Raw genomic sequence first — 27,619 nt, 5'->3', positions numbered from 1 at the left:
TCGATGCTGTATAATTTGCATATTTTCAAATTATTTCGTTTATTATTTTCTTCTCAACCTCTTCTTGGTCATGAAACTGAGTTAGTAAACTTCACCTTCTCGGAATTTCCTTGCTTGAGCATTAATAAAAATCTATGATTCTCATATCGAAAAAAAGAGTTAAAAGCCACAACACCTCCTATAACTTCACCATCAAAACCACGTAACATTTCTAAATTGTAACTCTTAAACATCAATCAAGTTGTTTCAGTCTTTTGAGCTTTGAGTAGTACATGTTATTAAAAAGTAACTATATGAGGTGTTGTTCGATTATGATTTTTTTTCACTTTTTTTTTTCCAAATTAAACTTCGAAAAACATGTTTGGACATAAAATCTTGAAATTCAAGTTCAGAACTTTCATGATTTTTGAAAATAACACCTTTTACTTCAAATTACTCACAAAAAAGTTGAAAACAACTCTAATTCATATTCATAATCAAACACAACTTCAATTTTCAAATATCATTTTTCGCTCTTACAACAAAAGCTACATTTTTCTTTTTCAAATTTCGCAATGAAACATTATCAAACGTTCCACCTTATAATTCATTTTTTTAACTTTGACGGATGAGATGTGAGAGAAGTATTGAAAATATTCCCGCAAATAATCAAAAGGCAATTCAACAACAATACCAACCATCTTCTTGAAATGCTAAATCCCGAGCGGGAGAGTTGAGTCTTGTACACGAAAAATCTCTAAGCACACGCATACATATCCATACAATACAATACAAGACTTGAATGTTCATCTCTTCTACAACACTTACCTAACTTTTCAAAGCAAACCCACAAAATCCCTTTTCCCCAATCCATAGGGTTTTACCAAAAATCCAATTTGAACCATTGAATTTAGCCCCAAAACGATAAAGTTCAATCCTTTTTAGTGAAACAATCGCAAATTACTTTGTGGGGTTATGGATGATGATGTTGTGCAGCGAGTATTGCAAGAAGGTGGCCGCGATTACTACCAACAACAGCCTTCTACTTCATCTTCTTCACCTTCCATTCTTCAATCGCTTCCTCTTCATGTGGTATGCTTTCCCTTTTCGTATCTTGAATGATCGTGCTGATAAGCTCGGACCCTTGTGTATTTGTTTTGGTATTTGAAAGTAGTTTTTTTAAATTTTGAAATGTTGCAGTCATTTGATCATGGATATTACTTGTTGGTAAAATCTATTCAAGAGCTTCGTTCTAAGAAAGATGGTCTTGTAACTGTTGGCATTGGTGGACCAAGTGGGTCGGGTAAAACGAGGTAAGCTTTGTTTATAGTCAGTCCTCTGTTTGCTTGTCATTGAGAATGGTAGACGCGGAGTGGAGATTTTATCTATTGCTTGGCATAATCATGTGAATTCAATCATTTCTGAAGCTTAGCGGAGAAAGTAGCATCTGTACTTGGTTGTATTGTTGTGTCAATGGAGAATTATCGTACTGGAGTGGATGATGGGAACGATATGGATTTAATTGACTTTGATCTTCTTGTCAACAATCTTGAGGTATGGTTTTTGTTCCATTTTCCATCTTTGTTTATTGAGGTTGGATTATGTATAAAAGCTCTTTGCTTTGAGGCCCAAAAAGGGTTTAACTTTTTTTTTTCTGGTTTAGGATGATATAATTTTTTTGTAAAGTTCAGTTGTCTGTAGATTTCAGTCCCAACAACCTTGGAATATACGATCTCCTCAACAAATTGTTCAATTGGCCTAATAATTTTGAACAGTTCACTTCATAAAAAAAAATACTGTAAATATTTTTAGAATAGTTTAATCTCCTCAAATTTGTGTTGTGGTCCTTTATCTGATCGTTTGGGCAGGACTTGATAAGTGGCCGTGATACATTTATCCCAGTGTTTGATTTCCAAGGGAGAAGACACATTGGTACCAAAGCAATAAAAAGCAGCTCATCAGGAGTGGTGAGAATGCTTACTATTTGTTTCCCAGTCCTTTTTATATTTGTATGTTGATGATCATTGTTTCTATAGGTAGTAGTTGATGGTGCTTATGCTTTGCACGCTAAACTACGGTCTTTGCTAGATATACGAGTTGCTGTGGTAAAATCTAATGTCATTTCATGCTGCATTCTGTTTAACCATGGAGCAACTACTTCTATATGACTTAATCAAATAGAGTATACTGTGTACCTGTCACTAGGTTGGCGGTGTTCACTTCAGTCTTCTTTCTAAAGTGAAGTACGATATAGGAGAATCTTGCCCGCTGGATTCCCTAATCGACAGTATTTTCCCTCTGTTCAGGAAGCATATTGAACCAGACCTTCATCATGCTCAGGTAAATTTGAAGTCTTCCATGCTAATTGTTCTTCTTGCAAAATCCTATTCTTGATTCCCTATGTATTTATGCAGATTAGAATTAACAACAGTTTTGTGTCATCATTTAGAGAGCCAATCTACAAGCTCAAATGCAAAAGTGAGGTATGTAAGGTTCACTTCTAATTTCTAAATGTTGCTCTATGGAATTTAATGGTATGAGCTCTTACTTCCATGAGGGAGATTGTCTAGTCCACACTCCTGAATATGTATGTCATGCTGACATGATCGTTGACATTTTGTGTCCTCAATGTTGCTGGCCCTGTACAACATTTTCTTGAGCCTAGGGTCTTATTGGAAACAACTTCTTACCCCACAAAGGTAGGGGTAAGGTTTGTGTACGCCCCGCCCTTCCCAGACTCCACTCGTGGGATCACACTGGGCATGCTGTTGTTGCATTGTTGCTGGCCCTGATACAATTGGAAATCTTGTTAAGCATTTATTGATGGTGTTGAATGGTAGTTTACCCCCTTTCCAATGATAACACTTTTTCCGTAGCTGATTTGTGCTTTTTACCATGGCTGTGCACATGGTCTTATGTGTAGATTATACATTTGATCATTCAAAGCTATGTGTTCAGTTAATAGGCTTCTTTCTGAATCACTAATGTGATAATCTTCTACATCCTCTGTGCTGTATTGTCATCTGGCTTATGTTCTTTATGTAGCATTCAAAAATAATGACTCTACAAAAAAAAAAAAAAGTTTTTTTACAACATATGGCCTTTTAGAACTTTAGTTGACAACATCAGTTTCAAAAAAAAAAAACTGTTTCAAATAACTTCTATTGACATCAAGTTACTCACTCATTAAATGTATAACCTATCCAACTTAGGGGATTAATCTGATAATTCAGGAGGCAGTGTTTGGTTTGTAATATATACCTCCAGTTCGGGAGACTACTATCTCCCAAATAAAGGGCATGCTTCTTAGGATCATTCATTTTTCGACCTGTATTTTTAATATGAAGACGTGTATCCTTGTTTGATGGTGTAATCCAAGAAAGATTCCTGCTTAAGTTGTTTGAACTTTTCATAGTTCCTTAGAGTACTCTACCTTTATATACTGGCTGCGTTTATAATATAAGAAACATAAATCTGGCACTAATTAAATTCCTCTAGAGCAGCAAATCGAAGATGAGCATGCATCTCATGTATTTCATGGAAAGGAAGCACAAGTCGATAAGTGAGTTCTAGGCTCTAGGTTCTTCCTAGCACTGTGGCTGAATTATTTCCTCCATAGTGCTTGTACTTTTCTTTGTAATGATTAGTCACATCTGACTTTCTGGAGCTGTGTTCATAGTTTTATTGAGATGTACCTAAGACCTCCATCTGCCAGTGAAGAAGCACGCATTAATGATTGGATTAAGGTACGACAGTCAGGTATCAGATACTATCTATCTCTGGGCGATCAACGGATAGTTGACAAAAATTTCATCATTCGTCCCAAAGCCGAATTTGAGGTAAGTGGTTTATTCTGATATTCGAGTAATGATCTATGCCTCAATTTTAAACTAGTTGAGATTAGTTATACAAATCATCTATATGTGTTGTATTCTATCTAGATTCATTTTATTCCAATAATAAACAATTTGTTTTTTTCAGAAAACATGAGGTTCTCTAAGTAAGAGGTTCTCTAAATCTCTCACTTATACTTACACAAATATACAAGTCTATTTACAATAAAAAGGTCCTTATTTTTGAATAAAGAGACTTATAGAAAACACCAGACCTAGTGTAAGTGTAAAAAGAACAAGCAACAACAACAACAACATACCCAGTGAAATTCCACTAAGTGGGGTCTTGGGAGGGTAGAGTGTACGCAAACCTTACCACTGCTTTGTGGAGGTAGAGAGGCTGTCTCTGAAAGACCCTCGGCTTAATTGCATCAAACCCAAGTAAAAGAAGTAGAAAACAATGAAGAACGCATAGCCATATATAAGAAAAGCAGTGTAAAGTCTACAAGAAAGAAACAAGCCTTAATCAAAATTGTTGGTATTATCTGAGCTTAGTCCACACTGATTTTGAGATATTTTAGGCCGTTTCAGATTTTCTACATGATCTTTTTGATAGTCGAGAAATCCCCGAGGCCAGTGTGTTCAAAACTCATAGGATAATGGGCCAGCCTCTTAACCTCTTTACCATTCTTCACTTAAATACTTGACTTTTGTTTGCCGCAAGGTTTGACCTTCGATGTGCAGCTAACCCACATATCACAGACTGATCAATTATACCAAATCCCCGGCGGCAACTCCCCGTGTGATTTTAGGTTTACTTCATCAATATTCACCGCGGTCAATCATCATAATATCACACACCTGTTTACCGTTGCTTATAAAGTTCTTATTTAGATCAAATTATGAGGGTGTCTGGATTGACGTATCTTAAGTGCTTTTGGCTTTTAAGCACTTTATCTTTTTTTTGTAGTGTTTGGGAAAGATAAAAAGTGTTTTTACTTTTAGGCCAAAAAGTACAAAAAATAAGCTAAAAGCTAAAAGTTGGGTAGTCCCAACTTATGTCTTTTAGCTTACAAACTATTTTTTATAAGCCAATCCAAACATCCTCTATCTCAGGTGACCTCTAGTTTTATCCTCTAATTTGTACTACATGGACCTCTAATTGTGGATTTCACTGGGTATGTTGTTGTTAAATATTTGCAATAGCTCGAGGAGGAACCTTTTCTAACTTGTGGCCCAAGGAAACTGTAGTCACCACTTGCAATTAAACGCAACTAAGGAGTGATCATATACTAGACTTATTCAACTGCAGCAAAGCTTTCATGAAAAATAAAGGTCTGCAGAACTGAACTGTCTGGTTCATGGATATGTTGTTGAGCGGACTGTGGTAAAGGATTTAGTTTTAGTTTCTCATTGCATTAGAGTGATCCTAATGAACTTTAATGAACTCAAGATACATCTCTTTCAAAATTAATTGTCTGTCATTACCCTTCTCCATCGGATGATCTAGGTTCATTAGTTGCCTTAATATTTCATGTTAATGTTTCTTTGTGTAATCCTTTCTGTTTATTGCCTAAAAGCATTTGTCATTGTTCTTACTCTTACTATATTGAAATTTTTGTAGGTTGGACGGATGACTCTGGGTGGATTACTGACTTTGGGATACAATGTAGTAGTAAGTTACAAAAGGGCATCAACATCAGTTGTTGAGGGCAACTTCTCACTTTCACTGGAAACCATCGATACGCTTGGCGAGACATATCTAGTTTTGAGGGGAATAAATCGAAAAGTATGTATTGTTTTACCTCATTCTCTGAAGTGCCTGCTTCTAGGATGGTTAACCCATTGTATTCTTCTTCTTTGTTTTCATACTGTCTTTTTAGATGGTTGGAGCTGAAGCATCAAGGATGGGTGTTAATGGACCTTGGATTACTAAATCATATCTAGAGATGGTTCTGGAGAGGAAAGGTCATCTCTTGGATGCAGTTTCATTGTTGTTTTGTTTCTCCCACTGGTTTAAGAGTAGCCCATTGATTTATCAGTTCAAAATTTAATCGTTTGAACTCTTGGTCAGTTATAGTAATGAATCTGGCAGAAAATCTGGCTTTTTTACTAAGATAGTTAAACGTGAATTCCAGAGTGCTTGTGAATGTATAAGAGATTTTTGAGTTTGATTATGGTGGTTAAGCTGTTGGGTTTCCATCTTTTCAAACATTATGTTATAGATAGGACTCCATAGTTTTGGGTTTTGGTGTAGCTTTTATTAGCAATGACAAATCTAACAGCGTGTATGCATTTTTTTTAGGGATTTTCTTAGGAAAGTAATGGTGGGTGAGGGCATGCCACCTTCTAATCTTTTGACTGTTGCTTGCTTGTGGTGGCATCAAGAGCTCTTTGATATTGACTTTATACACAGAATTTCTTTTAAATCCGTACCTTGTGCAACCAGAGAATGTGAATGACATGACTCTTCTTTAGAAGTAGGGGGTGATGACATGTATCCTCTACTGTGCCCTTGGCATGCAAGGGTCTATGGAGCGCTAGAAAATTTATATTTCTCCAAGGAAAATGGTGAAAAAGGAAAATTCATTGCAACAATTGGATAGTATAAGCAAATCCTAAGAAGCTGTCATTCCTGATATCATCACAGGCTAGAATATCATGGATAGGGCTAGTGCGTGTTGCCTAATTATGATTCCTGGGATCCACAAACTTAAACATGTCAAAAGTTTACCTTCATTGCATCTTCTTGATGCCTATTTTATAAAATTTCTTTATCAAAAAAAAAAGGTTTGCCTTCATTGGTTATTGACTAACTTTAGGGTGACTGTGTGACTCTTGTACATAATTGGTGATGTGACTTCAACAAGCAGATATTTGTGTTCTGATAAATTATTTTGCATTCGTAGGGGTACCACGTCTGAATACACCACCATTGTCTAATGCACCTAATGCTGTTTTAGCCAGCAACCAAGAGAGGCTGTTCACAGCTCCAAAGCCACTTCGTGTGAGTTCAAACTCAGCTAACCGGCTAGAAGATTTATCCCAGCCTTGGACGCGTTCCCCCACGAAGTCCAAAATGGAACCTGTGTTAGCAACATGGCAATTTGTCTCACTGGATCCAGCACTTGCTCATGGCTTTGTTATTGGTATGTTTGTCTTACTGGCAGGAAGCAGTGACCTACATGTCATCTATTGTCCATTTGTTTCAATTCCGCTTATAAAACAGCAACAGATCCTACTTCTTCCAGGGATGCCATGCAGCTTGCTCCCATGCCTGATTCATATGATTTAGACAGAGGATTACTTCTTTCTGTTCAAGCAATCCAGGTTCATTTTATGGGATTAGCCATTTTTAACATTTTCATCGAATCCTGAGAACATCTGCTCATTCTTTTCACAAACAGAAATTTAGTTTTATTACTGGTTTCTTTTGCAGGCTTTGCTGGAAAACAAGGGTCTTCCAGTTATAGTTGGAATTGGTATAATGAACAACAAAGTTCTCTCCTTTCCCCCTCTCCCAAAATATACTGAAACTCATCCTAACTGAAGTTACCGTGATTTCTAATTATCCAGAACTGTTGCACTAACAAATTTTCTCCAAGGATAAGGATTTTTTGTTGTTCAAAAAATACTTGTTAGCTATACTGAAAGAAGGAAAAAAGTGTAATTACCCCTATACAGATTTTGGAACTTCATTTTACCTCCCTGTTTCATACTTAAACTGCAACTGCACATTCTATTTCCATAAATCATCATCAAACTATCTAAATATTTTTTAGATAGAATTATACGAATTGGACAAAAAATAGCTAGAATGTATCCTCAAATAGAAGAGAATTGCTTTTGGAGGGTATTCGGGCTTTTATCTTAGTTTTTGCATATAAAATGTATTCAATGTATACATGTAAGAGGGTGAAGCAACTGATGGTTTTCAATACAGAAGGTGTCTCTTAACTAATTTCCATACCACAAGGAGGCAATATGCTAATTTTAGAAACCCAAAAGGAATAACATGCTTCTTTTCCCTAATTAAAACGTATCAATGTTTTAGTTTGATCATGAAAAAATATAGTTATTTAACATTGAACTTTGACTAAAATGGTAATTTGATTTCTAATATTGGTCCTAGTAAATATAGTTTTTGCTATACTGCTACTGGATCCTTTGGTTAGAAATAAATGTTGAGAAGTTTTATCTTCAGTCAAAATTGTCATTCGCTATCTAAAATAAAAAAGTCAATATGTTTTATATTGAGTAGCATCTTATTTAGCCTCCCTTTTTTCCCCTCTTTTGTTGCCATTATAGGAGGTCCGAGTGGATCTGGGAAAACAAGTTTGGCTCGTAAGATGGCAAATATTGTTGGCTGTGAAGTTGTTTCCCTTGAAAGCTATTATAAGTCTGAACATGTAAAGGACTTTAAGTATGATGATTTTAGCTCACTTGATCTCGGTTTGCTGTCAAAGGTACAGCATAATCCTTCCTTCTCTTCTGCTCTGTAATCTTTTCTTGAAATTGATGCTCCGTTTGTTACTTTGAATGAAGATGGAAGGCGAATAAGGTTACCAACAGAGTCCTTTTTTCTTTTCTTTTTTCCCCTACCAAAGTCCTTCAAATAGATCAGTAAATTATGTTATTAAGAAATTCTCAGTTCCTGAACTTGTTTTTGTCATTTGTAGAATATCAGTGACATCAGAAATTGCCGAAGAACGAAAGTACCTATCTTTGACCTTGAAACAGGCGCTCGTAGTGGCTTCAAGGAGCTTGAAGTTTCTGAAGAATGTGGAGTGGTATGATATGCAACAATCCCCCCCCCCCCACACCCCCCAAAAAAAAGTAGAAGAAAGAAATAAGAAGAACAAGACATGAAAAATGAATGAGTGGTGGTGTTATGCATGAATTTTTTCTTACTTCTACTAAGTCTTTGTACGATCTAAATAAGAAAAAAGAGGGTATAGGTCAAATTAGGTGAGTAAAATTGATTTCCTTCTAAAAGTTGTGAAGTTTACTGTGGGTTTAGCTATTAGCTTTTGCTGTTTAACCTTCTATAGTAATTAGGCAAGCTAGGTTTTTCTTCTTGTTTTTGTGTTGGAACCAATTTTTGGAGGTCTCCAGCATGTCCTTACTGCTGATGAATACAACATTACCTTTCTCCAAAAGAAAAAAAAAAGTAATTTGGCAAGCTGAGTAAGATCTGCTTAATTTGGCTAGGTCATCTTTGAAGGTGTTTATGCTTTGCACCCCGACATCAGAAAATCACTGGATTTGTGGATTGCTGTTGTAAGTATGATGAAGTTATACATGATAATATTGAATTTGCTTCACTTTTTTGTGAAGGCATTCAGCTAAGAAATTTATCACCAATGATTTTATTGCCTGTTTTGGAACAGGTTGGAGGTGTTCATTCACATCTTCTCTCTCGAGTTCAAAGAGACAAGAGTAGAGTTGGCTGCTTTATGTCCCAAAATGAAATCATGACAACTGTGTTTCCAATGTTCCAGCAGTACATTGAGCCACATCTTGTTCATGCACATGTTAGTCTATTCTGGAAATACGTTTACTTTTGACATTTTTTACATAGTATTCACTAGATAGTTTAAATTTGGACATAGTTGGGCTTTGGAATTTAATCATCATCTAAATCAAGAAGAATTTGCTACTAGAAATTTGAGTAATTGTTCTTTTGTCATCAACTCTTAATAATGTTAATTTTGCATGGCTACAATGTGGAAGTTTATGTAATTACTTCATTTTTTTTTGGTGCTTTATGTATGACTTTATACTTCATAATAAGTAACAGTGCATGAGATAAGTCTTATACAATATCATGTGATTGAAGTGGCTTTTGACATAAAGTGGCAATAGAAATCCGATTATCTGTTATTTAGTAAATTGCTAGCAATATTCATGGTGCTCTGCCTTTATTGTTCTGCAGCTAAAAATCAGGAATGATTTTGATCCTGTGCTCTCCCCTGAGAGTTCATTGTTTGTGCTGAAAAGCAATAAACAGGTCTGTTGCTTCCTTTCGGCTACTAGGAAGGACCCAGAATAATTTCATTTTATTACTTTAACTAGCAAACTGTTTACAGGTGGCATATCAAGACATTTTGAGAATTCTTGATCCTACCAAGATATGTAGTTCCGTCCAGAATTTTATTGATATATACTTGAGGCTTCCTGGAATACCTGCCAATGGCCAGTTAACAGAGAGTGATTCCATTAGAGTCAGAATATGTGAAGGAAGGTTTGCATTGCTAATACGTGAGGTGTGTGGTTTGAAATGCATACAAATGTAATTATCAAAATTCAAAGGACATGCTGTACAGTTTCTTTTTCTGAAAATTATGTGCAAATGCTTGACCATACTGGCTTATGTTTTCTACTGCTACATATGAAGCCTATAAGAGAAGGAAATTATATTATTCAGCCGAAAGTGGACTTCGATATCAGCATTAGTACTGTTGCAGGACTCCTTAATCTTGGGTATGTGGAATATTTGAGAATGGAAGCTAGTTTTTATTGGGCCATTTCTTGCTCATGCATCCCTTCATTTCCATGTTTCATAATTTCATTTGCTTTCCGCAGATAATGAGTATACTTTTGTTGTATCAATAGTTCAGGGCATTTTAATCTATCTTTTTCTCACCAATAGTTGGTCCTAGCTTTATTCTACCATTTTCTCCTCTTACGATAATGAGTAAATAAATTACTTGTTCTCAGAAATAGGACACAATCTGATTGCAACCTACTTACTGGATAAGCCCTCAAAATTGCATGGAGAAAGCAAGAAAAAAAGAACAAGATACAGATTGCCAAAAGGACAACAAACCCAGGCTCACTTTTCTCAAAATGACCCTAGGAAATATTGAATGTCTCTGCAATCCGCTGCTCTATCCATTTTCTTCCATCTAACACTTCTTTGTTTCCAAATAAAGGTAACCATGTTTTCACACAAAAAACTCATCATTCGAACTGTTGAGATGGGATCTTACAACCCACGGTGGGTATCTTCAAAAAAAATAAAAACATAATGGTTGCCCTACAAAATCAACTAAAGGTTCTACTTCCTCCACCATATCTTGATTTAGCTATGATTTAGATCATTGAAGCCTTCCACTTACCACCAATTTTCAAACTTGAAATAGGATCTCTACTATTCCCAGTTTCCACATTCTAGCATAATAGGGCTATGATCAGATATGCATGATATTCTTAAAAGTTTCTTCTCATTCCATGGAATAGAGAAACCTATGCAAGCTGCACTGTGATGATTAACCCTCCTTCCATTTGACACTTCTTAGTCCATATTGTCCCAATTTATATGACCCGCTTTCCTTTTTAGTTAGTCCCAAAAAGAATGACACATTTCTATATTGAGTAATAATTCAACACTAATTCAAATGTGAATTGGCTCTTATTATGCAGTTTTATCTTTTGTAGGTTATTTCCTAGTCAGTCTATTTTTAATCAAATTCTTATGCTTCACAACTTCTGATTTCAGGTATCAAGCAGTCGTGTATATTGAAGCTTCAGCTTATATCTACCAAGATGGAAAGGTACTCCCAGTTTTGTGGATACTTTTTATCATACTGAAACACACTAAAGACTTGTCTATTGTCTTCTGTGAGAAATAAGTGAAAAGGAAGATGTATCCATGACTTAAATGATCATGGAATATAAGACATCTGTAGGTGTGAGATATAATTTATATCTTAAACTGACGAAAGACCAGCTTAGTAATAACACTTGGGCTAACTCAAACATTTTGTCATAACTGGGTTTAGATCATGGAATACAAGGCAAATAATCTTCTTGAGAACTTCTTGAATCAGTTTCAGCTTTAGATCTTTGTGGAGTTTATTTTGTCATAACTGGGTTTTCAAAGCTCAATATGTATTTGAATGCTTATCCAATAAGTAGATGGATGATCAGTGATTGCTTTTAGCCTGTAGCATATAGTAGACAGTTACGATCCATATGTGACTACTGATATGAGTTCTTTTAGTTGCTATTGAAGGTCTTCAGTAGTCTTCCTAAGTGTTTCACAGTAATTTTGTTGAACCTGATTTACCTTTTATCCGATGTGCTTCAGGACTGATTCCTGATAATTTAGGTTCCCTGCTAATATGCTGCACTCTATCTCCTTCACAATTAGTTTCAACATTAAACCCTTTAATATATTCCGTGTTATATATAGTTGATCTTACCTATTAAGGTACACTTTTTCATATTCGACTTTGTTTCTGGGAAGTAAAGGGTTCTTCTTTTCAGATTCTTATAGAGGTTGATCATCTACAAGATGTTCCTAGTCCTTACATACAGATTAAAGGGATCAATAAAGAGGTTGTGGCAGCCGCTGGCTCAACACTCAAACTAGATGGTTCATATACCACAAAGGTTTCGACTTCTGGCTTCTTTTTTTTCTTTTCTGATTTGACATTGCTATTACTATCAGACGGATGTTCTATCTGACGTCAGAAACAGTCCAAACTGATAGCTTAATTTTCTAAACTTCTTCACAGAGTTATCTTCAACTAGTTCTAGAAAGGTTGCCTGCACTAAGGGGAAATTCAAGTGGTATCCATTCTCAGCAGGCAGCAAGGCTGCATGAACTTGTGGAATATATACAATCTCAGGTAATCTTATTTGGTGGGCTGGCATACCTCAATTTTTTGGTTTCTCTTGATTGATGCATTGATATTAGATAAATGTAGAAGGAAGCTTCAGAAGCACTGAAGCTTGGTTTTGCTTATACGCGTGATAATCTATGCCCTTTCCTGTTATGGTGTAGTAACTTGGAAGTGGCCGAGGCCAATATTTACTTTGATCATTTGTTTCTGAGTTTCTCATTGTTCATGCATTTGCTGAGACACATTTTGTGTTTAACTATGCCGTTAGTGTTACTTTCCACTCTTACAAATCAAAATGGAAATCGTCAAGTTAGCATTTGATACAAATATAGGATTTCGTCAACAACTCACAAGATTTGACTTAACCTTTTGATCTGAAAACTTGATTAGGCTGTTGGATTAATGATGGTAGGGCCACTGATTGACTTGGACGATGGTCTGGACATGGTTGTTGCCTTGTTGGAAATGGTTTTTCTTAATTAAAGAAGAATGGTTGTTGAAATTGGTTTGCACTAGAAAGTCTGCTGATAGTTCGGTCTTCCTCCAAGCTTGAAAATCTTCAAGGCTATCCATGAGGTTTCATTTTCTTGTTTTGTTTTGTTTTATTATTTCTCTTTTTTCTTCAAACTATATAAAGATCCTTCTTGGTGAACTGTTCCTTTTTCTTTTAATATGAAAATTAATATCTTTGGTCCTTCGACTATGGTTTCTTTATGCTTTAAACCTTGAGCATTGTTTGTTTCATTTTTGTTCCTCCAACTAAAACAATTTGTTCATTTTTTATGCTTTAAACCTTGAGCATTGTTTGTTTCATATCTGTTCTTCCAACTGAAACAACTTGTCCAGATTTGTCCTTTTACTCAATTTTTGGGTTAAAACCCCAACTCAGTCCTTTACTTAAAGCTATAAACTTCCTAATCCCTCATTTGGTTTGGTTTGGTTTGGTTTGTGATTAGCTGATGCTTTTTCACTATTTTGAGGTATGATGGGGTTTTATGCAATGCTACTATTGTTTGGTTCTTATACTCCCTCTTTACCAACTATGATGGTGCAATCACTCTTTTGGTAATCAACAGTAAATATGAGTTTTCTAACATTTTAAATATTGAAATTGTGTTACATACTTTTTAGTACCTTTAATGCCTGTATATTGATCCTCGTTCTTCAAAAAAATAAGGTGCATTGACCCAATTAATAGCAAAATAAGGTGTTCAAGTTAATTTAAATTATTTTAGAAATTGATGTCCCAATTGATAGCAAAATAAGGTGTATTGACCCTCAGTACTTCGAATATCATCACCTTTAGGAAAGAGGGAGTACACATTAGGGTACATTATGCACTAAGAAAAGTTGAGAATTGCCTTTAGATGTAGGTATCATTTGTGCGGCCACATGTCTTGTTTTCCAATCTACCTTGGAGAGAAAAAATCACAAGTGGGTTGAACTTTGCCAAATGTCTAGTACCTAGAAAGGTCCTTTGGTGGGTGTTGGAGAAAAAAGTTCATAAATATAAAATTCCGTAAAGGACATGAGGGAGTCATCATTAGCTTGAGAATGGTAGTAGGGTATACAAAAGCGGTTCCCATAACCACCTTGGGTTGACACCACAGATCAGCATTGTGTGAGTGCTTCTTAACCTTGGATGGATGAGCCAACTAACATAATACAACATGAGACTAACGGGATTGCAATGCCCAAAGAAACAATTCAGATAGCTAGGTTTGTTGTTCCAAGAGAATGGAATAACAAATGAAGATGTATGAAATGAATGTCTTGACTCAAGAGTGAAGGATAAAATCCCAGGCATAATGTGTAAACTGGACATAGAGAAGGCATATGACCATGTTAACTGGGAGTATTTGCTTGGAATTCTACATAGTATGGGTTTTGGGAGGAAGTGGATAAGATGGATAAGGTTCTGCATTAGCACTGTCAAGTTCTCAATACTAATAAATGGTTCTCCTGAAGGTTTCTTTCCGGCAAGCAGAGGCTTGAGACAAGGTGATTCACACTCACCTTTCTTATTTTTGCTAGTCATGGAAGGCCTGAACAGTATGATTAAAACAGCGCATATAAATGATTGGATAAGGGGTTTTAATGTGGTCAAAGAGGTGAATACTAGATTGGAAATCACCCATCTGCAATATGCAGATGACACTTTGATTTTTTGTGATGCAGAAGATAGCCAACTAAAAATTTTGAGGATAGTTCTCATACTATTTGAGTCAGTATCAGGGTTGCACATTAATTGGAGAAAGAGTCACATCTTTCCAATCAATGACGTGCCTAGAATACAAAATCTGGTGGATATTTTGGGTGTAGAAATAGGACAGTTACCAACAACATACTTGGATATGCCTTTGGGTGCCAATAGCAAATCCAAAGAGATATGGAATGGAGTAGTGGAAAGATGTGAGAAAAGATTGTCTAGGTGGAAGTCTCAATATTTATCAAGAGGTGGTAGATTAGTGTTAATTAACTCAGTCCTGGATGCATTACCAACTTACTTAATGCCAGTTTTTCCCCTTCCAGCAAAGGTGGAAGAAAGAATTGATGCTCTGAGAAGGAATTTTTGGTGGCACGGTGAGAAGGAATATAAAGGTTTCCACCTAGTCGAATGGAAGACACTGCTACTATCCAAGAAGCAGGGAGGACTGGCAATCAAAAATCTTAGGAAGCAGAACAAAAGTCTTCTCATAAAGTGGTTGTGGAGATTTTCTTTATAAGAACAATCTTTGTGGGGTAGGGTGATCCAGGCCAAATATGGGAATGAAGGACCCTGGAAGACTAAGGAAGTGACATCCACATATGGAACCAGTTTGTGGAGATCAATTAGAAACTTATGGCATGGTTTCTATGCAAAAACTGAATGTAATGTGAACAATGGGAGGAAGATAACTGGTTAGGGAATGGAAGCCTCAAACGCTTGTTCCTAGATATTCATCACTTGAACCAACAACAAGAGTCGACTCTTTATGAAGTTTGGTCTGAACATGGATGGAACCTTACCTACAGAAGACTGATGCAAGACTGGGAGGTGGAAAGATTAGCTGAATTTTATGGAACACTTGAGCAGTTCTTAGGATTCAAGGAAGGAGAAGACACTCTTAAATGGAAATGTCATAATAAAGGTTTATTCACTGTTAGTTCTGCATATAGAAATATGAATCAGATGGGATCCCAAGTTAACTTTCTGCCTTGGAAGCTTATATGGAAGGTTAAAATACCATATAAAGTGGTAGTTTTTACTTGGTTGGTGGTGAAAGAGGCTGTACTTACACAAGAGAATCTTATGAAGAGGGGAATACAAATGTGCCCAAGATGTTGTTTTTGTGAGCAGGTTACAGAGACAATTAATCATCTGTTCTTACATTGTAAAGTGGTTGGCCAGCTGTGGAATTTGTTTACTAGCTTCAGAGGTATAAGTTGGACTATTCCAGGGAGAATAGGACAGGCTCTAGAAAACTGGAATATGGAGGGCAGTGGCAGCACAGACAAGAGTAGATGGAAAATTGTCCCAGCTGTTATTTGGTGGACCATATGGAAAGAAAGGAATTCTAGGAATTTTGATAACAAGAGCAGCCCTCTGCATAAGATTAAAATGAACTGCATTATCACTTTTTGCTATTGGTGTAGTTCAGAGTATATAGATGACCCAGTGGCTATTGTAGACATTCTAGGGTCCTTATAAAGGTGAAAGGAGGATCTAGGGATAGTTATCTTTTTTCTTCTTTCTTTTCTTTATCTTTTGTTTATGCCCGACACACATGTATGGAGGGAGGATATGATGTAAATTTTTGGATACCAGCTTTGAGCTGATGATTGATATACAAATGTTACCTTTATCAAAAAAAATAAAATCAAAATAGGATGGTTAAAATGGAGAAATGCTACCCAGGTGTTGCGTCATAGAAAAATGTCTACCAACAACGTTATATGGTGAGTATTGGAAGGCTAAGGTCCAATACATCCACAAGATGAGTGTTGCAGAGTGTGGATGCTATATGCGGTCATACAAGATTAGAGAAGATTAGAAATGATTATATTTGCTAGAAAGATCGAGTAGAACATATCGAGGATAACATGAAAGGTCGCTTGAGATAATATGGTCATGTCTTGCGTCGACCACCAAATGCACCGATATGTAGATGTAAAATCATGGTGAGTGAAGGTATTGAATAGAGACAAGGTAGGCGTGAATCATTTTGAAGGAAGTTGTCTCACAGGACCTGCAAATTGCAATTTCTTGGGATCTGTACAAATTTAGTGAAAGATAAGGCACAAGGAAGAATAAGATGTATATAGGAGATCTCTACTTTATGTCATGCTTTGCTAGGAGTTGTTTAGCGTTCCAGAGATTTATATGCCTGTAGAAAATATAAAGAATTTTTAGTTTTTTTTTTTTTAATTTTAATAAATATTTGCCGAAGGAGTCGCTAGTTTTAACAACAAAAGCCATATGGATGACAGCCTGACAATTTCAGTAAAGAAGCTCTTTCTCGTGCTTCCATTAATTCATGAATCATATATGCCTTCATGTGATACACCACCTATTTCCCTCATCTACTAGTTTGACATTATGGTATGCTTTTACAGTGTTATAGTATATAGATTGAGCTCACTCACATAATACTCCGACGTTGTGGTATGTTTCTACACGGTTATAACATCTAGGTTGAGCTTACTGTCGGAAATCAAGTGTAGTGATTAGTCAGTCTCTTAAGTGTTTTGTGTATTGCAAACAGGGAAGCAGTTCATCTTCAGAGTCCTCACCCAGTAGAGAGATTTCACCTTTGGATGGTGTAATTGAAGACATGCAGTCGAGAATTAAAAGGCTTGAACGATGGCAAATGATTAATACGGTACCTATTTCCCTCGTTTTCTTGACTGCCCCCCTCCCTCCCTCTCTGTAAAACTTTTAGTTCTGACTTAAATTCTATTATGTAATCACAGGTTCTATGGACATTTTTTATGTCTGCTTTTGTTGGTTATTCACTCTACCAGAGGAAGAGACAATAGTAAAGGTTATAGAGTTGATTCAGCAAAGCTACTGCTTGACACCATCAGTGACTGACTCATTTGAACATTAATTAAAGAACAATCTCATATCTTTTTGTGATCGTCACATTTTTATTGGGTGACTGATCTCCTTCTAATCGACTTTCGATTTAATGCCCTCTAAATGTATAATTTGTGACTCCATCTTTGTAAATACTAATCTGTAACTGATCAACAAATCCCAGTCATACATAGTATAAGAATCAATCTTGCAAAAGTTTTCTAATCAAAAGTGATTTTTTTTGTGTCCTTGCCACTTGTATGTGTTTTAATGTATGATTCCAGCTAACTTGCATTCATTGACTTCCTTTATTTATAGGGTAGTCTCTAATTCCTTGCTATACCATGTACAAGTTTTAAACGTCATGTCGAATGAAATAGAACCTAAAAATATTTATATACATCAATACATACCCAATGGAATCCCATAAGTGTAGCTTGGAGAGGGTAGAATGTTCACTAACCTTTACCACTACCTCGTAGAGGTAGAGAGGTTGTTTCCGGAAAAGAAAAAGTTGTACTTTTGGATACATTACAATAGCTTTGGTGCCAATGTACCCCAGTCTTAGAGAAGTTTGAATTCACCATAACCAACAAGAAGAATAACTATTCCTTTCAAGTAAAATATGAGGTTGTTTAAACAAATTATTTGTATTGATATGAATAATGCTTTCTTAGCTAATGTTTTGGTTGTACAATTCAAGTATTGTAGTGAATCTAAAAGGTGATTGATAGAACCAAATAGAATTACAAAGCTTATACAATAGAAGAAAAATATCAAACATGTTCTGGTATTTGATACTTTACAGTTGAGGAAAGTGAAGCTACTGCTTCATCAACTGTTAAGAAAAGGACACCTGGTCTCATCAAATTTTTGGTTTCATCAGCCCTTTGTAGTTTTTCCATTACTTCTCCTATTGGATTCACCAACACAAACTGCAATAGAATAGAAAAAAGAAAAGTGTTAAAGAGTAGTTTGATTTCATCTGGAAAGTAAAACAGGTAAAAAGTCGTAAGTAGATAGTACCATACTTTTTACTTTTAACTTATTTTTAAACTTTTTTAGTACTTTCCTGAAACTAAAAAACTACTTAGAAGTCAAAAACATCTAAACATAAGTTAATCCAAACGGGCACTTAGTGGTACTTGCCTCAAGTCCTTTCGTTTCCAATGCCATACTTAAATCCTTGAACAATGAGATTCCACTTGTATCAATAGCACTCACAGCTGCAAATAAGTTTTTGTTATAAGAAAGAGGACAGTTGAAGGAACTGTTTCCTGATTGAAGGAAGGAAGAACTTACGAGACAAATCGAGGACCACAACTCTAAGCCCAGATTGTTTCTTGGCTCCCTCCTCCTCGTAGTCTTGTATCCATCTTGAAATCCTTTTAATGGCAAATACATAAGTACGGAAGGAAGAAAAATGTAATACGATGCAATGCAATGTAATGCGATGCAGGGCAGGGCAGTTGTAGTACTAACCTTTCTTTAAGATAAGTAACATTGGCAAAGTTGATTGGAGCTTCAATACTTAAAATGAGAAAACCAGCAACACTCATAGCTTCTTTATAATGATCAACATTTCTATATATTCCAGTACCAGGTATATTCCCTAACATCACTGTTTTTGGCCTTGTAATTTGCATTAACACCTTTAAAATTGATATGCCAATCTGAAAGAGAGGAAAAAACAGAACAAAATAAGGCTAACAACACTCGTAAAAAGTAAGTAATGAACGAAACAATGAAAGGAAGAAACTTTACTGCAATGGCAAGACCATCTTGAACAGAAATGAATATGACACCGAAGAATGCACATAACAAGACAAGGAAATCAAATTTATCGATTTTCCAGATTTGAAAAGCAGCAGGGATGTCGATAAGTCCAATAACAGCAGTAACGATGATGGCTCCGAGCACAACATTAGGAGTGTATTGGAATAGAGGCATGAGGAAAAGTAGTGTAACCATCACTGTCACTGCCATTACTATGTTAGACATTGCTGTTTTACTTCCTGCATTGTGATTCACTGCTGACCGCGAGAATGAACCTGATCACAAGTAACGTTTGTTACAATATATACATACATACACACAACAATTTCGATGAAAAAGGTCGAGCATGATCATGTAAATGTACGTACCGGTTGTGACATAGCTGGAAGTAGTAGAACCAACCATGTTCATAAGCCCAATAGCAATCATTTCTTTGTTTCCATCAACTTGATAGTTCTTTAAAGCAGCAAAAGTCCTTCCCACTGCAATTCCTTCCTATATATATATTTTTTTACAAACACATCAAGTTTCGCCACGATACTCTCTCTATTCCATTTTATGTTTACACCATTTGACTTGACACGGTATTTAAGAAAAAAAGGACGACTTTTATATCTTTTGGTCTAAAACAATTGTTAGATATTTGTGTGTCTGAACATCCTACTGCGTGACATTCTTTTCGAGACAGACTAAAAAGGAAAGAGTAACGGTACACAATTTGAGTGTTCAACTTACAGTTAGTGAAAGAATGCCAGTGACAATTCCAGTTTTGATTACAAGTCCCAAGTAGCTTCCACTAAAATGTAACATGTTCCATGATGGAGGATTTAATCCTTGGTGCAATTTTCCAATCTACCAATAAATGAAGATATTGATTAAACAAATATATATATAGGTAAATAAATAAATTGTTTGGTTTTTTAGAAACTTACAATGCTAATGCCATGATTTTGACCTTTGATTGAAAAGACAATTAGGGTAGATATAATGACAGATAAAAGAGGGGCACCTGCTGACACCCAAAATAACTTCGGCTTTCTCATACCCTGTTTTCAAAAGCGTTACAACTTTGAAATCGCAGTTAATATGATATGTTTCAGATCACAAGATTTAAATGACGATACTTACAATGTGTCTGGTCAATAAGAGGAACACCAAGAAGCAAAATCCCATTAATATAGTTTGCCATGACCACTGCACATACAATATTACATCAGTCAAGCCCCTCAAACTAGTACTTTTCCCATTTCAATTCAAGTGTGTTACTTTCTTTTTTTGTCTGTCCTAAAAAAGAACGTCTCTTTTTTAATTAATAAGTTTCCCAATTTCAGTATCTTATATGACAAGTTAAGATTTAAATGACTTTCATTGTTTCTTAAGTTAAGTGCTCAGTCAAACTAAGACCATAGGACGGACGGAGGGAGTAATAAATATGTAAGTGAAGTGAAGCACCTACTATCTTTTCCCTTTAAAATCTTTTTGGACTCAAAGGGTCAACCCCTTTGACTTCAAACAGTACAGTAAAATTTTTATATTCACAATGAAACTACTCTTTCCATCTCAATTTAACTACCTTTTTTTATCTCTTTCTATATTTAGTAAATTTTTCAATCTCAATATCCTGATTGTTAAGTTTAAGACCACAAAATCTAAAAGACCACGCACATTAATAAGTCAACACCACAAATTCAAAAACAAATCTTTATTTCTTAAATTCCGTATCTAATCAAACTACTTCATTTTAGAATCTTGATTTCACGTGATTGCATTAAAAGCCAAGTCAGCATGTGAGGATTCTTTTACTAAAGACGCACACAAATACAATTCTATGAAAATTTGTGCCAAAAAGCTGAAAGACTAAAAGACAAATTTAGTTTTATATAATCCCAAGACAGGCAAATTAATACAATTATCAGTTACATTGACTATTAAACTATAGATTAAAAGGGGGTTAAAAGATAGAGTAGTAATTAACCTCATTAATTGTGTGGAAAACAGAACTTAAAACAGGGATAATTGCCATTTGCTTGGTAAAATTAGTGATGCCAAGAAGACCCTTGAGTTGTTGTAATGACACTATAATAGCAGCTCCAGCCATGAATCCAATCAATGTTGCTTTTGAAAGAAAATCAATAATAAACCCAAGTCTGCAAAATTCATAAAAAAAAATATTTCAGCAAAACAAAAAGAAGAATTTCAAGTATTAAAAAAAAGTACTTCATTTGTCCCTATAACACATTTCGAATTTCGAGATTTCATTTTAAGAAATCTAAAGATTCTATCAGCAAATTCTCGATCAAACTTAAATTGTTTTGACCCTCAAAAAAACGAAATGTGTCACATAAATTGAGACAGAGCCACGGGGAGTATATGATTTTACCTTAAAAAGCCTAAAGAAGCTTGAAATAGTCCAGCAAAAAAAGTAGATGAAAAAGCAAGTTGAAGGAACAAGATTGGATCTTTAGTTGGAGACACCACTTCTCTCAACATAGATCCTAATACAAGTGATGCAATTGAAACTGGTCCTACTGCTAAATCCCTTGAACTTCCAAGAACAGCATAAACAAGAGGAGGCACAAAGCTCGAATCTACAATATCAGTAAAATCACATAAGTGAGGTCTGAAGAACGCATAGTTACAAGTGGGGTCTATGGTCTGGTAGAATGTACAAAGACCATACACCCCTCTCTCTGCTCGAGTACAACATATCAAAATAACAAAAAATAACAGAACAGTACTCACAAAGACCAACAATTGGAGGTAAATTAGCCAATTTTGCATAGCTAATCCCCTGCAACTCAAAAAAAAAAAAAAAACAGAATGTTAACACATGTATCAACTTTAAAACAGAGAAATCATCAAAAAATGGAATGAACCTGAGGAATTGCAAGACTAGCAATGGTGAGTCCAGATACAATATCAGATTTAAACATGTTGAATCCATAATTAGGACACCATTCAAGTATAGGAAAAAAATACTGAGCACCAAGAATCAGTTTTTGTTTCATTGTCTGTCCTTTAAATTGTCTTAAAGGATCATCAGGGAAGAAAGTTTCTTTAAGCCTGTTTTTGAGTTTCAACAAAGTGCTTCTATGTGGTGGTGATACAACTTTATGCACCTCAAAACTACCTGTTGTTATATCTATAACTCTATTTTCTTCCATTTTTTGACACAACAACAACACAAACTAGTACTAGTACTGGTTAATTTATATATATAGTAGTGTTGAAACAGACTTAGAAAATTGAATGAAATGTAAAAGTGTGGAAAATGGGGAAATGAAAATTTTCATTAAATGGAAGGGTACACTTATCTAAGAAGGTTATGAAATTTATATAAAAGAGTCAGAGTGAGAATACTAAGGTCGGTATGGCGGCAAAACTACTCTCATTCATTTCTGTTGTTCCATCTGTCTTAATTTATGTGGTATAGTTGGACTTAACGTGAAATGAAGAAAGATTGACTTATGAAATATATGCTACAAACAAGTCATAGATGATTGTGTGACTATATATGAAATTTATGGTAAACAAGTCTGATGGGAGTATGTCATTAGGGATAAAATGGATAGTTAAAATTAAATTATTACTAAATATAGAAATATGTCAATTTTTTTAAAATTGACTGAAAAGAAAAATGAGTCAATTTCATTTTTTATTTTGTTACCTAGTATTTTTCTAGAGTCAATTTTATTAATTTTCAAACCTAAATTAAGTTATATTAATTTAATATTTTGAACTAAAAATTTAGATATTCAAAAATTATAAGACAATATTATAAATTATATTTTTTTTATAACAATATAATTAAAAAGATATATTTTTAAATATTAGTCAAAATTCATTTAATTTGATTCTAAAAATTTTTATGACAAGTAATGTCCTACTCAACTTCTTCGACTCCTTTGAACTATAGATTTTACTAATCTTAAAAGTGGTAATAAAATCTTTTGACTCAATTGGATTATAAATTATTTTTAGGAAAAAAAACTCAAACCCAAAAAAACCACAAATCCAGAGCATCAAATATATGCAAATAATACAAGTATGATTCATATTTAGCTAATTAAAATAAATTAATAGTTTAATAAATTGGATGAATTCTTGAATTCTTTTTATCCATTTTACCGCATTAGTTGATCTCAAGTTCGAATAATTACAGACAAATACATCAAATAATTTGTTCACATATGTTTAAATTTTGGTAAACAAAATCATACTCTATATACCGATATTAAATAACATGTATTTGATAAAATAATCGAAACGGTAGCAAATTATTTATAACACCACCTTGATAACAAAAATAAAATGCAAATATCCTAATTATTCCTAACCAACTTTTTGGAGTTTAAAGTTGTTTCACATTATTAGAACCCATAAGTCAAAGATGATTAAAGCTAATTATAGGCTCAAATAAGATACTAGTTATTCTAACTTTTTGATCAGTCACGAGTTAGGAAACTAAGAGACATCATTTTGAATATAAGACAACTTATACACCAAATTGGCACATTCTCTATACTTTAATTTGTTATTCAATAATAATTAGTACTAACTTTATCCTAAATATAAGAGAAAAGCAAAGTTAGGTGTCCAAATTTGAAAGTAGCAATGGTTTCATTAGGATAAAGATGCCTGAATGTGAATGTATATATCAAAATATATGTGATTAAGATATGGAGGTATGAGTTTAAATACACCTTTGAATACTAGCTAAACCCCCTATTCACTTGAATACTAAGATAAGTGCATTAAAAAATAAGATTTGAATACTATATAATTAAGATTTGCTTTTTTTTCAAACATCTGAATATATAAAATTTGTCTTTATTCAAAACATAATAATGAAAAAATTTAAATAAAATATTAAATTGACATGATATTATATCAATAAAATATTTTAGAATTTTTATATGACAGTTGGTGGTGGTGATGACTAACCAGAGCCGGACGCACCCCTATAGATGAGGGTGCACGTGCATCCATTAACTTCGAAAAAAATCATGTGTATATATGTATATCTATCTAGAGAAAATTATATCCATAAGGAGCATAGGAGTGTCATTGTGCTATTGGTAAAAGTTCGAGGAACCACTCACAAGACCTAGGTTCAAGTCCAACTTGAGTGCTATTTCACTATTTTTATTTTAAGTTTATTTTAGAGCTCATATTTGAGCCAAGGTAATATTGGTGCACCCGAAGTCTTCAAATCTTAGGTTCGACTCTGTGACTAACGATGGTGATTGTGTGTTGATTTGGAATGGTGTTGACTAATGATGATAGTTTAGATAATATCTAATGGGGTATTGGTTGATAGTAGTGATCAACCATAGTTGTTGTCATTTTGGTGATGATTGCAAATGATTGATAATGGTCATGAGTAATGATTGATTTTGGTGATTGACGATAGTAATGGTAGTTGTGGTTGGGCTGAGGGTGGTGATTGTGGATGGTAGGATGGTGATAAACTATTATTGTGGGTGATGTGTGAAAACAATTAGAATAACGATAAACTGTCATCTTTGTAGAAATTCTTAAATAAGTATGTTAATAATATTAAAATTTTGTTATATATCTAATCATTCAAACTTATTCAGACCAATTAAATTATTGTAAAAACAAAAACAAATGTATTTAATCATTAATATTCAAATCTTAAAAATAAACCGACTTAATAATTAAAATTAAGATCTTCATTATCACACATAATTAAAATTAAAATCTTCATTTAACACGTATAATTAAAATTAAAATCTTCATTTAACACGCAATGTGAAGGGAATAAGCTAATTAATTAATGGAGCAAAAAGATAAATAGAGAGTGGATCACATGGGCACAGATTGATGTTCTGCAATTATTAAGATAAATATTTTCATACATTATACTCTATATATAAATAAATTGTTTTTCATCAAAAAATTATACTCTATATATAAATAAAATATTATATTTTATACATATAATAAACTTTCAAAATATCCTTGATTATGACCCTACTTAAATTTGTCACTAAATAGTGAATCCACCTGGACTTTGGTTTTTTCCAATCAATAATATTGGAGTTTTTGTTAAAGTAGCAATTTTATTTCCTCTCGTGATACCTCGCAGCTTGTTTTGTACTCTGTTTTTCCCTTCTGATCACTTTGATCACTTTTTAAATTAATCCTTTAAGATTTGAATCATTATGTGTACACACATTATATTATTATATTTGGTTGTTGCCAATTCAATTTGATTTGATTCGATTATTAAGCATATATAAAAATAAAAGAAATAATCCATTTAATAAAAAGAAGAAGAAAAAATTCATTCAAAAGGAAATTAATTGTTTATGTGTCATTCTGAATCTTATAATTCTTGTACCAAAACTCCATAACTTTATTTAATTGATTTAATTCAAATTTTCAATTCGGATCAATTTTTACCTACCTATGAACCCCCTAATACATTGCACAAGTATTTAATTTGGAATGAAATCGAATCTGACAGTATATATATACTTTTTGTTGGACTATTGGAATAATAATGTACCTTTGTCCAATTGTGTATGTTTTGTTTCAGTTTAATCATAATTAATATTCTTCTATCTAGTCTAGCACATATTTCATAATTTAAATATTCTACACATGTCTTTCCCTAATTCATGAATAAAACCATATATATACATGGTGATCTACACTTTCTAATTATTATTTTTCAATTTATCTTATATATAATATACGCTAATATTCATGGGCCATTCCCACTTTTTACTGGTCTAAGGTACATGTTATGTCTTTCTTCCCTTTTTGTTGGCTTAATTTGACGCCAAAAAAGGTCAATAGTTCCACTATATGTCATTCTTATCCATAAAAATATAAAGTTGCTTTCATTTTTTAGACATAGACCCCAAAGTAGGAGAATTGGTTTATTACATCACTTAAATTATTTTCACTAAAGTTATGTATTATGACTTTTTTTTATAAGAGATTTTTATTTTTACACATTAGTAATCTGAAAAACTCAAGTTTTGACAAGAGAAAGTTGTTCGTATGATAAGCATCCTTTACTTCCAACCTAAAGTTGTGAGTTCGAGTCACCAAGAGAGTAAAAAGATAGGAGTTCCTGATTAGGGGTTAAAAAGGAAAAAAATAACGTTTTTTTTAATTCAATTTGTAAGTGACTAAGAGATTTTATTTTTGTGAAGCTTATTATAAGGTTCAATCATTACTTAGTACTAACCTAAAACTCAACAAAGTAATTATTGAAGGCATGGAACAAAAGATAAAATTAATGGTGTCAAACCACAAAAAATAACACTAAAGTAAAATAATGATTAGTAATATGTAGTGGTTGAAACTAATAAATAAAAGTAAGGTTGGTAAAGTAGAATTTTGAAAATGATATGATGAAGATGATGATAAACCTAACTAATAAGGAAAATCCTTATCCTGATCTTATGTTATCTTCAATAAAATTGATTGTATAGCTAGTGCACCTTTCGGTTTCAAAATGTGGCTTCTGTTCAATGCAGATTCTTTGTGTATATCTTGAGAGAGGAAATAGGGGAAAAAAGATTGTACTTGGTATAGAGAGCAATGAGCATGTTTGTTATATAACACATGTTGTAATTAAGTTATTTAAGTAGCTCAAGCAGATAACTTGTAAGTAGTTTCTGAAAAATCTTGTATAGTTTCGTCAGACTTTAATGAAGCATACAGATTGCAAGTAACTTAAGTAGGTAGGCTATAAGTAGTTCAAGCAACTTCTAGAAAACCTTGCAACAATTTCACCAGGCTTGCAATCAAGTAGGCAATTGCAAGTAGTTTAAGCAGACAATTTGAAAGTAATTTTTGGAAAACCTTGTAGCAGCTCACTCGGGCTTGCAATCAAGTAGGCAATTGCAAGTAGCTCAAGTAGACAATTCGTAAGGACCTTTTGAAAAACCTTATAGCAGCTTACTCGAGCTTGCAATCAAGCAGACAACTTGCAAGTAGCTCAAGTAGACAATTCGTAAGGACCTTTTGAAAAACCTTATAGCAGCTTACTCGAGCTTGCAATCAAGCAGACAACTTGCAAGTAGCTCAAGCAACTTCTAAAAAGTCGTGCAACAGAGGCAACTTGCAATCAAGCAGACAATTACAAGTAGCTCAAGCAGACAACTTGTAAGAAACTTCCTCAAGCTTGTAATCAAGTAGGCAGTTTGCAAGTATTTCAAACATACATACTGTAAGTAGCTGAGGAAACTTCTAAAAGGCATTGCAACAGTTTCTCAAGTAGCTCAAGCAGACAACTTGTAAGGAACTTTAGAAAAACCTAGTAGTTGCTTCGTGGAAATTTTCACAATAACTTATAATTT

The 27,619-nt window shown here is 34.1% G+C and overlaps 2 protein-coding genes across 4 annotated transcripts; one reads left to right on the top strand and one right to left on the bottom strand.

The window, feature by feature from the left end:
- The first annotated feature begins 684 nt into the window (after positions 1–684).
- LOC125821465 (uncharacterized) lies at positions 685–17,675 on the top strand. Of its 3 annotated transcripts, XM_049500877.1 has the most exons (26): positions 685–1,071; positions 1,180–1,292; positions 1,407–1,533; positions 1,848–1,946; positions 2,016–2,084; positions 2,185–2,319; positions 2,394–2,462; positions 3,483–3,541; positions 3,659–3,818; positions 5,437–5,601; positions 5,696–5,780; positions 6,722–6,961; positions 7,048–7,142; positions 7,252–7,294; positions 8,121–8,278; positions 8,492–8,602; positions 9,024–9,092; positions 9,203–9,346; positions 9,748–9,822; positions 9,902–10,078; positions 10,210–10,295; positions 11,314–11,368; positions 12,084–12,209; positions 12,335–12,448; positions 17,188–17,304; positions 17,396–17,675. In XM_049500877.1, exons 1-26 carry the CDS (start codon positions 955–957, stop codon positions 17,459–17,461), a joined length of 2,874 nt encoding a protein of 957 aa, XP_049356834.1. In that variant the 5' UTR covers positions 685–954; the 3' UTR covers positions 17,462–17,675. The 3 variants fall into 3 exon arrangements, 2 of the variants coding, with proteins under 2 accessions (XP_049356834.1, XP_049356835.1); XM_049500878.1 differs by lacking the exon at positions 685–1,071 and having other exon boundaries at positions 1,412–1,533; XR_007442595.1 differs by lacking the exons at positions 10,210–10,295; positions 17,188–17,304; positions 17,396–17,675.
- A 457-nt stretch (positions 17,676–18,132) lies between these two features.
- LOC125821468 (probable sulfate transporter 3.3) lies at positions 18,133–22,573 on the bottom strand. The gene is made up of 13 exons (XM_049500883.1): positions 22,154–22,573; positions 22,020–22,068; positions 21,658–21,865; positions 21,253–21,424; positions 20,406–20,471; positions 20,210–20,323; positions 20,013–20,129; positions 19,646–19,772; positions 19,266–19,552; positions 18,984–19,174; positions 18,804–18,886; positions 18,651–18,727; positions 18,133–18,436 (listed from the first exon to the last, which is right to left on the bottom strand). The coding sequence occupies exons 1-13, from the start codon at positions 22,439–22,441 to the stop codon at positions 18,278–18,280; spliced, it is 1,938 nt and encodes a 645-aa protein (XP_049356840.1). The 5' UTR covers positions 22,442–22,573; the 3' UTR covers positions 18,133–18,277.
- Between the last annotated feature and the right edge of the window lie 5,046 nt (positions 22,574–27,619).

Source organism: Solanum verrucosum, unplaced genomic scaffold (assembly GCF_900185275.1).
Source record: "Solanum verrucosum unplaced genomic scaffold, falcon-dt-bn FXZP01000217.1, whole genome shotgun sequence".
NCBI classification, from domain to species: Eukaryota; Viridiplantae; Streptophyta; class Magnoliopsida; order Solanales; family Solanaceae; genus Solanum; species Solanum verrucosum.
Note: the sequence above shows the minus strand (reverse complement) of the source record. Positions and strands in the feature narration are given on the sequence as shown.

Coding starts and splice junctions, on each gene's coding strand:
- LOC125821465 (XM_049500877.1), top strand. CDS start 955: ATGGATGATGATGTTGTGCAGCGAGTATTGCAAGAAGGTGGCCGCGAT. Junction 8,603..9,023: donor TTTCTGAAGAATGTGGAGTG/GTATGATATGCA, acceptor TAATTTGGCTAG/GTCATCTTTGAAGGTGTTTA. Junction 9,823..9,901: donor TGCTGAAAAGCAATAAACAG/GTCTGTTGCTTC, acceptor AACTGTTTACAG/GTGGCATATCAAGACATTTT.
- LOC125821468 (XM_049500883.1), bottom strand. CDS start 22,441: ATGGAAGAAAATAGAGTTATAGATATAACAACAGGTAGTTTTGAGGTG. Junction 21,866..22,019: donor ACCTCCAATTGTTGGTCTTT/GTGAGTACTGTT, acceptor CTGATATTGTAG/ATTCGAGCTTTGTGCCTCCT. Junction 20,130..20,209: donor AAAATCATGGCATTAGCATT/GTAAGTTTCTAA, acceptor ATTTATTGGTAG/ATTGGAAAATTGCACCAAGG.